Raw genomic sequence first — 11543 nt, forward strand, 5'->3', positions numbered from 1 at the left:
CCTCAGTCCCCTTTAAATTTCAGATTTTGTTTATTTATTAATAAGAATTTAATTAATAGATTAATAGTAATAGTATTAATTATGTATCATGTGAATTAATTTGTAATTATTAATTTACACACTGTGCATATCTATCTATCTATCTATCTATCTATCTATCTATCTATCTATCTATCTATCTATCTATCTATCTATCTTATAATAATTAAGACAGAGATAGATAGATTTTAGTACTAGTTTGGGGTCACAGGGTCACATGACCTAGAAGCTATTGAAGAAATAGTGTTTTTTTTTAAAAAAAAAAAATAAAAATAAAAATAAAAGAAGATACAAAGAGGTGTATCTTGTGGGGGTTTCCAATAAGATTATTTTGGTACTAGTTTGGGGTCACAGGGTCACATGACCTAGCAGCTGTTGAAGGAATAGGGCCTAATCTTTTTAGTAAAAAATAAATTAATAATAAAAAATGTATTCATATGATACATAATTAATACTATCTATTAATTAAATTCTTATTTATAAATAAACAAAATCTGATTGCAATGAGGCATGCCATATGTATATTTAAGAAGAAATTAGAATAACTGGGGCACATAGCCAGGTAAGTACCACATTTCAGTCGTACAGAAATTTGTCGACAGTCCATGAAATACCGCTTCTGAGTGTCTGTCTAATGTCCGAATATCAAACTAACTTGACCGCAGTAGCGAGGAACAGAGGACAAGTGTGTGTGTGTGTGTGTGTGTGATCAGGAAGACTTGTATTTGGCTTGTTCAGTACTCAAATGCTATACACATCTATGCAATACAGTGGAATACTGCAATAAGTTTACCATCCTACCCTCTTAATCATTTATTTATTTATTTATTTATTTATTTTTACTATTATACTCTCATTGCCCCCTTAATGAAAATCCTAGAATCACCCCTGCTTACAGCCCTTGAGCGGGACAGCAATAAAAATGTCACTTTATTATTCACCTCTTGCTTGAACTAAAGGAACCGAAAAAAAACTGTACATTCAGAAAAAGTACCTTTTTAAAATGATTGCTTTCATTATGTATCTTTCACCTAGTAACATGAAGAGTGTAGGAAATCTTTTAAAGCACAAAGTGAACCTTAAGGAGCAGCATTTTCATTTTTACAGTTAAGCTTTAGAGGTAAACTGCATTAAAACTATACACTACAGCTACAGGAACATACAGTGTGGTACCTTTGTTCTATGGACTTTTGATCTGCCTCTTACACAGATTTTATTTAAAACTAACCAAAAAACATATGAGCTCAGGGTTATTCCTATTAAAAGGTCCTCAAAAGGATAGTAAAGTGTGTTTGTGTGTGTGGGGGGGGGGGTGAAAGCTGTGAAAGTTTTTCTTTCTTTGTTTGAAAGTTTCTTGGGCACGCTGACACAGCTAAAACTCAGAGTTTCTTAAAAAATGTATTGAAGTGTCTTGAGCCCAAAGGGAAAGGAAAGTCCACCTGAATTCACAAAGTGGACTGACAGTGAAATGATTTGGCAACAAGTTTCTGATGAATCACTGAATTATAAATCAGTCGCATCAGACACCTGAGACACCAGTGGCCTGTGAAAAATATATATCTGTGTAGTCCATTTACACCAGACATAAATACAGAAACCATATTCTGCAGTGGCTACAGAGTGTGAACTTCTCTCACAATGAACCTGATATTAACTTTTTTTCCCGTAATTTTTTATATATATAGACACAGCTGAGACACAACAACTGCAGTCCAAAATTAAACAAGTCCAAAATGTATTAAAAAAATCCAACAGACAGATATGAAGAAGATAAAGCAGTTTTACTATCCACTATCCCCTGGTGTGCAGGCACACTGGTCAGTCTCAGGGTCAGGAGTCAGGACGATGAGGGTGGAAGGAAAATAGTATAATTAATATCAGGAGGTTTATGAGGTTTTGTTTCATTCAGAGTTAAATGAGACAGAATATGTTTGTAACAGGTCTTAGTGACATGTGTTCTGAATAAGTGCGACACACTCATAGGTTTAACCAGAACTGAGGAGACAAGAGGCAGATATCAGACATTTACATTTCGGGGATTTAGCAGATGCCCTTATCCAGAGAGAATTACATATTGTCTTATTTTATACAACTGAGTAATTGAGGGTTGAGGGCCTTGTGGTGGATCTGGGATTGGAACTCACAACCTTCAGATTTAATTTAGCTTTCAGTGATTCATCTCAGTACACACACACACACACACACACACTCACTGTCTCTCTCTCTCTGACAGCATTTCACACAGTAACATGGCTGTTGTGTTAGAAAAATACTGATATGTAATACAGCAATACTCTACTTTTTTTATTTTGTAATTATATGAGAAACAAATGAGAAATGTTTATGATGTGTTATAAAAAAAAGACACTTGAGACACGTGTGTATTGAACCAAAAAATAATTTATTAACTATTTACAAACTATGACAAACTGTACACTTATTACAGTCCGTGTACTTTTTGGTAGTTGAAGTTTCTTTTTATAAACATAAAAAGAAACTTCAAATACCAAAAAGTACATGGACCTATTACAGATATTAATATTTTATACACTATTTTAACATTTTATAATGCAACACTACATATGAATAACTTAATATTGAAATCTAAATCTTAAAAATGTAATATTTACATATTTACAACAATGCATGATTCTACAACAAAACAATTTCTATTTATTTATTAATATATATGAATATATATATATATATAAAATATATTATATATAGATAAACAACATTAATATTATAAAAATCCTATACATTTAACACAAACTAAATGCAAATGCAAAATACAAAAGAAACTACAGATTCTCACCACCCCACATGTTTAAAATGCTGAAATCTCTCTCTGAAAAAAACACTAATGCTGAAATCTAGGGGTGAAATACTTACCATACATACTTACCACAGATACTTACCATACATCATGGATATGAGGTGATGAACATGAGGTGATGACTGAACTTTTGAACATACAGCTCTCCCATGTAAATAGAAACCCAGTGAACGGGGAATCGGACGATCCTCCTGATGAAACCCAGCTACCCATCCTGATCCACATGCTGCCGTCTACTCGGAGGGGCTTCTTGATCATCCTCTTCGTCCCTCCTCCTCCTTATGCCCTGGCGTGGGACAGGAACATACAGCTGACCAGCCACAATGTGGTGGGGGTTAATCTGGACATGAGGCTGGGGCAGAGGAACTGTGAAACGCTGTGGATTCCCTGTAGGTGATGGCCTCCTCAATGGGGATGGTTGCGTTCCTGGGGATGGACTCATCACAGAGGAAGGGTTTCTGCAAGGGGATGGTCTCCATACAGGAGAGAGGCCTCTCACAGGTGGAGATGGGCTCCCCACAGGTGGTGGGATCCATACAGGTGGTGGGTTCCATAGAGGAGAGAGGCTCCCCACAGGTGGTGGGATCCATAGAGGAGAGAGGCCTCTCATAGGTGGGGATGGGCTCCCCACAGGTGGTGGGATCCATACAGGAGGTGGGTTCCATAGAGGAGAGAGGCTCCCCACAGGTGGTGGGATCCATACAGGAGAGAGGCCTCTCATAGGTGGGGATGGGTTCCCCACAGGTGGTGGGATCCATAGAGGAGAGAGGCCTCTCATAGGTGTGGATGGGCTCCTCACAGGTGGTGGGATCCATAGAGGAGAGAGGCCTCTCATAGGTGTGGATGGGTTCCTCATAGGTGGTGGGATCCATAGAGGAGAGAGGCCTCTCATAGGTGGGGATGGGCTCCTCACAGGTGGTGGGATCCATAGAGGAGAGAGGCCTCTCATAGGTGGGGATGGGCTCCTCACAGGTGGTGGGACCAATAGAGGAGAGAGGCCTCTCATAGGTGGGGATGGGCTCCTCACAGGTGGTGGGATCCATAGAGGAGAGAGGCCTCTCATAGGTGGGGATGGGCTCCTCACAGGTGGTGGGATCCATAGAGGAGAGAGGCCTCTCATAGGTGGGGATGGGCTCCTCACAGGTGGTGGGGTCCATAGAGGAGAGAGGCCTCTCATAGGTGGGGATGGGCTCCTCACAGGTGGTGGGGTCCATACATGAGAGAGGCCTCTCATAGGAGGGGATGGGCTCCTCACAGGTGGTGGGGTCCACACAGAAAAGGGACCTCTCATAGGTGGGGCTGGGCTCCCCACAGGTGGTGGGATCCATACAGGAGATTGGCTTCTCATAGGCCAGTTGTCATTGTCCTCATCCTCCGGAAACACAAACGTCTCCCTCTGTGTCCCTGTGTCAAAGAAGATGAACAGACAATGCGGCACATTTAAAAACATCTCATAAAAAGAAGCAGAAACCCTTTTAAATAGCACTGTGTATGTTTTGTAAAGCAGGAAAACCTCCCTATCAAAACAAGATGTATTTACACAAGTTACATTACTGTAATCTTCCTATAACAGTGCAGAAAAACTCAGTATTTATATTCTGCATATATAGGAGTCACTTACGCTATCACGGCTTCACTGTTACTCACACTGGTCACTTCTCAATGCTCAAAAGTATCTTCCCCACAACAGTGCAGATTAAACTACATTTCTATTACAGTGTGTTTCTTTATCAGTTCCTTACTCCAATGCTTCACATCCCCTTTGAGTCCATTTGTGTCTCGTCTCAAAAATTTGCCCTTGATCGTAAATGTATCTACCTCAACTGCTGCTGTGTATTTTTGCACAATATTTTTGCACAATACTTTTTTCTACATCATTTCACTTTATCTATTTTATTTCACTTACATTCCAGTACACGTTCTTTTATTTCCTCTCAGCACTAAGTGTCCTGTGTTCTTTTGTGTTGTCTTTATTGTATTTATTGTCTTTTTTGCACTGTCTTGTCTATGCTCTGTTTGCACCTAGCTGCACACTGTGCACTTTACGTGGCTAAGACAAACTTCTGTCCTAGCTCTGTGGTGTTGTTTGTTGTTTTGTATTGAACTTGTAGTTGTATGTTTATGTAGCACCAGGTCCTGGAGAAACGTTGTTTCATTTCACTATGTACTGCGCCAGCTGTATGTGGTTGAAATGACAATAAAAGCTTCTTGAATCTTGAATGACACTACTCCTAACTATTTTATTCAGCACAGCTATAAACAAATCCTTGCTGAACAGAAGTGAAACAAACAGCTTGATATTTTTGCCTAAGCTGCCCTCTGCATTAGCTCCATTTATTTCTAGCGATTGGTTTTGTTCAGCTAGCTGCCTTTCCTCACAGCCCCTTCCTCTCTCCGCTTTAACAACTCGACAAACACGGACAATGAAAAATCGTTCAAATAATAAAATAGATCATGTTATTGTAAACATTTTAACTTGTGTTATTCACTCTTAAAAAAAACTATGAACACTGAAAAACAATTACTTAGCTACATGCTAACTAGCCGTCTAGCTAATCTTTGCTAATACTCTTCGGCTTGTCTTAGTAAACTTTAATAAGCGTTAAATAAACATCCCGACTTTTATCAAAAGCTGATTTTAACATATCTGAAAACATTAACACTGTTTATTTCCTCCCTGCTCGTTTCACCGGAGTCTGCCGCTTTGTCCGCTAGCTTTAGCATACCGTAATGATCGTGTCCGTAAAGAGATTAGCCAAATATCGATTAGCCGAACAGATTTTTTCCAAATCATCTAACCAAATAAAACGATATTCCCGATTGCGGTTTTTTTGTAATACCGCGGTGTTTAAAAGACTTTATACTTAAGAGAAAAAGAGAAAAGTCAGTAACTGACCGGTCCAGGGGTCGTCCAGTCCGCTCCATCCGGGCTCGGGCTCCACATCCTGGTGCTGCTGAAGCGCGGTTCCTCCTCTGAAGTTCATCATCACTGTTGTAGAGTCGGTGTAGGAGTCAGGTCCAGTAACGGAGTTAGAAGAAATCCCAAACAGGCGTGTAGAAAAATCACAAAGCAAAGGATAAGCCAAGTCTTGCGATCTTCTCAACCTCAACACCTTACTGTTTAAAAGGAAACACAGTTTAAACACAAACATTACGTCAAGTGTTCTGCGTCACTGCGCAGTGCGCATGCGCAGTGATCCCCCCCCCCAAAAAAAAAAACATGGCCGTCTATCTCTGAATATCTGAGCTTTATTTCTCATTCAATATTATTCTATATAAAATCAGCAAATACTTTTTCACAGCACTGTGTATAATATATATATATATATATATATATATATATATATATATTTACAGTGTAAAAAGAAAAGGTTTTTTTTCACTTAAATGGTTCAGATCATCAGTTTTATTATACAAAGATAATTATGCGAGTAAATACAAAATGCAGTTTTTAATTATGATATCATTTATTAAGGGTAAAAAACTGTCCAAACCTGCCTGGCCCTATGTGAAAAAGTAATTGCCCCCAAAACCTAATAACCTGTTTGTGGCCCCTTTGGCAGGAACAACTGCAATCAAGCATAAGCAATAACTGGCAATGAGTCTTTCACATCACTCTGGAGGAAATTTGCTTCACTCTTCTTTGCAGAATTGTTTTAAATTGTTTTAATTCAGCCACATTGGAGGGTTTCTAGCATGAACGGCCTGTTTAAAGTGATGCCACAGTATCTCAATAGGATTTAAGTCTGGACTTGAACTTTTTTTTTTTTTTTTATCCATTCAGAGGTGGACTTGCTGGTGTGTTTCAGATCACTGTCATTTTTCTAGCAGCATTCACTAGTGGATTTGCTGGTTGCTTTTATGCAAAATGACTCACTACGAATGAAGAGAATGAAGCAACTTAAAGCTATGCTGAACTCAGACCCAGCTGTCAGAGGGGAGGGAAGGAAAGGACCAATCAGACCCTACTGTATGTCTACATGCTAGGAAATCTTTTAATGCAGGATTAATTAGGCTTAATCTGGATCCAGAACAATGGCCCAAGCATTCTGGTGCAAAGTGGAAATGATGGCAAAACACTAGTTTTGTACAAAATTTAAGTTTGCTGCATAATGCAATAATTGGTCCTTTTGTTTTGTTTTTGTATTTTTTTCCCCTTTTTGTCAAAATGGAGTTAATTGTGGGACTTTTGTTTTAAAAAAAAAAACCCAAAACAAAATTCTTTATTCCAGATATATTTACTAAATGTCTCGCCCTCTGAATCCAACACTGTTTATACAGTCACAATTTCCTACATTCACAGGCAGCGAAAATGTTTTGCATCTTCTATATTACAATAAAATACACATTCTTGATGCATGGCTTTGTGTATTTAATTGATACACTTATAAAGATTCAGAGTACATTTGTCTTTGTGGGGTTTCCCCCCTTAATAATGTTGATGCACTTATCCACAGTGACGGTTAATGAGGTTGTGCTTACTTAAATCAGCTCTCGGTTTCTTCTGCCTCATTTCCCTCCATCTCTTTACTCTTTCTCTTGGCAGCATTCTTCTTTCTCTTCTCCTTCAGCTCCTGGTTGTTCATTGCTAGTTCTTCACTCTTTTGCTGCATGTGGCTGGACTATAGGAGTAAAGTTGTTCAATACATACAGTTTTGACTTTTCCATTAACTATATGAAAATGTGGCATTCTTCTAGAAGAAATACTTCATGTCCAGAGAGATACAAACACCACAGTTGGGTTTGATCAGTCTCTTCAGGTCTTTATGATGGCAAAAATTAACACAAAATTAAGCAAAATCCACAATATTCAATGGAGCTTGAAATTGTTCTGAATAAGAACCTCAATACACATTCAGCAAAAGCCCTGTTATATTCATTTAATGATGAGTAGAGCCATCATAAAAAAATGTGTACTGTATGTCTACATTGGTAGTAGTCTAAAAGAAGCATCACATCATGAATGAATACTAAACACAGTCCTGTAAAAAGAGTAATATTTTCTCTCATGTTTGCCTAATTCAAAAATGAATATAAAGTTTTAGGTTCTAAATATGCATTTATATTTTTAATCATTTCTTATCAAAGTCATCTTTAGACTTTCATTATAAGTGAAAAACAGGCTTTTTTGTTCTTTTCTTAATGAAGAAAAAAAAAGTCAGTTTGTACTGATATTTCTAGATTTAGTAATTAGATATTAGGTGATTACTGAGGCCAATTAAATTCTAATTCAAATTATAACTGATTATTTGTTGTGTGCCTCAGAGACTCGTACCAGTGCTGTGCTCCTCCTTGCTAGAAGTTTCACATCATCCACAGTGATTGTTTGTCTTTTGGCATGTCTGGAAGGAGAATGAGAAACGAGGAGTATGTGAAAACATGCCGTCAAATCTTTTGACAATAAGCCATGTTTTCCCAATCCTGGATTTAACAGTAGCCCATGACTAGAGTGTTTACACTCATGAAGCAATTGCATTCTGACGGGTTGAGTCACTGCAATGTAAAGCACATAGCTACTTCACGATCAGGATTGGGAAACAATACAGTATGATACAGAAAATAGGTCAAATTTACCTCGCAAAGGCCTCCAGATCTTTTGCAAATATCTCTACAATGTGGAAAGACACACGGATACATGGTGAAACAAAACTCAACACTAATGAAGAAATAATCATCGGCGTGTTAAACTCACCACACTGTCTGAAAGTGGTTTCAGCTATTGCAGCCACCGCTTGCTTGCTTATCTGCTTCTCACACTCCGCCACTGTGCTCTGGCAAATTTTACTGACCGTGTAGTGGACCGCTGCTTTCAGCCTCTGAGACAAAGGTTATTGCCAACAAGTTTTTGATACGTAGGGGTATTTCCACATTAGTCTAGTTTATCTGTAATAACATTTGTTATTGTTAATACACCAACAATACAATTCAGCAACATAATTACAAGGAACAATGCACACCAACTGTTTGGGATAACAATCACTGACATACGGTACAGTAAACCTTTTTTTTTGTTCATGTTTATTATTTATCTCTGAGGAACATCCCTGTATTTCTAAAGGACATCATTATTGTTAACTTGTCCTGTAAAAAGTCCTATAAATGCTTTTCATTGAACACTATGTCTAATTGGGAGGGACAGTGGTTTAGTGGTTAACACATTTGCCCCACCCTGTGTGTGTGTGTGTAGAATCTGCATGTTCTCCCCAGGGTGTTCTCCCCAGGGTTTTCTCCCCAGTCCAAAGACATGCATCTAGGCTGATTGTCATCCTAATTGTGCATAATGTGCAAATGTGTGGGTGTGATTGTGCCCTGTCATGGGTTGGCACCCCGTCCAGGGTGTCCCCTGCATCCCCAGAGATAAACTCAGTGACCCTGTGTAAGATAAGCAGTACAGAAAATGGACAAACTATGTCCAATAAGCTAATAAATAATAATGGCTTCATGAGCACTGTGCACTCCAACTACATTTTTAAAAATGTACCTACTGGTAGATAACTAACACCGTTCTGTGATGAAGCTCTCTGTTTGCTGGTCAGTTTAAAACAGTGAGTCCAATGCAAAGGGTTCTGTCAATATGTTCTAGATCCCTCTGAAATATTTTATTCAATCCCTAATTTAATTTGTGTCTTAAGGTTTTCATTTAACTCTCGGTCACTGATGGACAGGAGATGTAGGTAGTGAGGTTCCTCTGCTAGGTTGCTGGATTTCTCTCTGTAATACACCAAATAACTCTAACTGGGAATCTGGATTTTAAAACCTTAGTGGAATAAGTAAAGAGGAGCATTATGATTTCTACCTAAGCAGTTACTAAAGCAGAGCTTCTCAAACTTTTCTCCAGACAAAGGCCTCCAGACCTTTAGTAAAAATGTATTCCATGAACATAATTGAAATATTAGGCTCATTATATAAGTATGCATTTTTTTGATACTATTATTAGAGTGTGTTTTATGGCAGACCTTTGAACCAACAGAAAACTGCCATTATTGTCCAAGTTAAGAACTAAGAATTAATGATGTATTTAAATGCAGGCGAGCCATCAAACAGACTAATAACTCTAATTACAAAACCCAAAGTAAATATTATACACTATATTGCCAAAAGTTTTGGGACACCCCTCCAAATCATTGAATTGAGGTGTTGGTCTTGGCCCCTTAGTTCCAGTGAAAGGAACTCTTAATGCTTCAGCATACCAAGACATTATGGACAATTTCATGCTCCCAACATTGTGGGAACAGTTTGGGGATGACCCCTTCCTGTTCCAACATGACTGTACACCAGGGCACAAAGCAAGGTCCATAAAGACATGGATGGGAGAGTTTGGTGTGGAGGAACTTGACTGGCCTGCACAGAGTCCTGACCTCAACCAGAAAGAACACCTTTGTGATGAATTAGAGCGGAGACTGCGAGCCTTCTCCTCCAACATCAGTGCCGGACCTCACAAATGCATTTCTAGAGAAATGACCAAAACTTCCCATAAACACACTCCTAAACCTTGTGGAAAGCCTTCCCAGAAGAGTTGAAGCTGTTATAGGTGATATTAAAGGTTGAGATCAGAACTCTGTGAAGTTCCTATATTTTTGTGTTCTATACTTTTGCTAATATAGTGTAACGGACATGGACAGTTGTTATTATTCCACAAAAGTAAATCCGAAAACAAATCAACGTCGTCAGGCTTATCTTCACAGACCTCACATTCAGAGCCACTGGACTATTACAGTAGTGTCCAGTAACACATCTACACACGGCTAACATTTATTAGCGATCATTTTCCAGGACTTGTCGTTTCACAGGGACAGTAAAAACGTTATTTTCTATGTTTTTAAAGCGCTTGGTCAAAAAACAAAACGTTTAAGAAATAATAAATGTTATTTCCACAAGGAGGCGTGTGTTGATGAACACAGCTGGTGTGCATGGGTGAGAATATCAGAGCTTCCTACCTGCGTGTGCGCCTCTTTCTCATCCATAGTGAATTCACTACACGTATTCAACGAATCACTTTATATTAAATAAAGACAAAAACTAAAGCTACAAAAGAAAACTGACCCCAATTCGATGTACTTTTTTAACTGGTTAAAAAATTGCGCGAAAACATTTCTTCCTGTAAAGCGGGTTGTACTGTGTGATATATAAACAGCGCCCTCTCCCGGTTCGGAGAAAACCTCGTGGTGACCATCAGTGACTTGATTACAAAAGTTTACATCTCTCTCTTATTTATTTTAAATAGAAAAAAAGGGAATGCAACTGTTTTTTTTTTTTAATAATAATAATCTGAAGCAAAATAAGATCAATAGATAAGTTACTCTCTCATTTGCTCATTTAGTCAAGTCAAGAGTCAAGAAGCTTTTATTGTCATTTTAACCACATATAGCTGACACAGTATATAGTGAAATGAGACAAGGTTTCTCCAGGACCCTGGTGCTACACATACAACATAACAACATATAGCTACAAAACAAAAACAACAGAGCTAAGGACAGAAAGTTTAAGTGCAGATCGTGCGCAAACAGTGCAAGATGGAAGACGCAACACAATACTGTACAGGACACATAGCACAGAAAAATGTGCAAACAAAATAAAATGTGCAAACTAGAGAAACTGTAAACTAGGGGTATCTTATAACATACACTACCGCTCAAAAGTTTGGGATCACTCAAAAATTGTATTGTTT

The 11543-nt window shown here is 38.3% G+C and overlaps 2 protein-coding genes across 4 annotated transcripts; both read right to left on the reverse strand.

Annotated features, from left to right (window-relative positions):
- Positions 1 to 2697: 2697 nt before the first annotated feature.
- LOC131361067 (cell surface glycoprotein 1-like) lies at positions 2698 to 5863 on the reverse strand. The gene is made up of 2 exons (XM_058401912.1): positions 5772 to 5863; positions 2698 to 4279 (listed from the first exon to the last, which is right to left on the reverse strand). The coding sequence occupies exon 2, from the start codon at positions 4201 to 4203 to the stop codon at positions 3211 to 3213; it is 993 nt and encodes a 330-aa protein (XP_058257895.1). The 5' UTR covers positions 4204 to 4279; positions 5772 to 5863; the 3' UTR covers positions 2698 to 3210.
- On the reverse strand, positions 5772 to 10981 carry LOC131361068 (centromere protein S-like). 3 transcript variants are annotated; one of them, XM_058401916.1, is made up of 6 exons: positions 10813 to 10981; positions 8568 to 8691; positions 8450 to 8483; positions 8151 to 8217; positions 7358 to 7497; positions 5772 to 5864 (listed from the first exon to the last, which is right to left on the reverse strand). In XM_058401916.1, exons 1-5 carry the CDS (start codon positions 10837 to 10839, stop codon positions 7363 to 7365), a joined length of 387 nt encoding a protein of 128 aa, XP_058257899.1. In that variant the 5' UTR covers positions 10840 to 10981; the 3' UTR covers positions 5772 to 5864; positions 7358 to 7362. The 3 variants fall into 3 exon arrangements, with proteins under 3 accessions (XP_058257899.1, XP_058257898.1, XP_058257896.1); XM_058401915.1 differs by having other exon boundaries at positions 5853 to 5992; XM_058401913.1 differs by lacking the exon at positions 5772 to 5864 and having other exon boundaries at positions 6248 to 7497.
- Between the last annotated feature and the right edge of the window lie 562 nt (positions 10982 to 11543).

The sequence above is a fragment of the Hemibagrus wyckioides genome, linkage group LG11, assembly GCF_019097595.1.
Source record: "Hemibagrus wyckioides isolate EC202008001 linkage group LG11, SWU_Hwy_1.0, whole genome shotgun sequence".
Classification (NCBI taxonomy): Eukaryota; Metazoa; Chordata; class Actinopteri; order Siluriformes; family Bagridae; genus Hemibagrus; species Hemibagrus wyckioides.

Excerpts from the sequence above, each read along its gene's own strand:
- LOC131361067 (XM_058401912.1), bottom strand. The coding sequence starts at position 4,203 with ATGGATCCCACCACCTGTGGGGAGCCCAGCCCCACCTATGAGAGGTCC.
- LOC131361068 (XM_058401916.1), bottom strand. The coding sequence starts at position 10,839 with ATGGATGAGAAAGAGGCGCACACGCAG. Across the intron at positions 8,484-8,567 it reads AACCACTTTCAGACAGTGTG|AGATATTTGCAAAAGATCTG; the intron begins GTGAGTTTAACA and ends TCCACATTGTAG. Across the intron at positions 7,498-8,150 it reads CAAGGAGGAGCACAGCACTG|TCCAGCCACATGCAGCAAAA; the intron begins GTACGAGTCTCT and ends TTACTCCTATAG.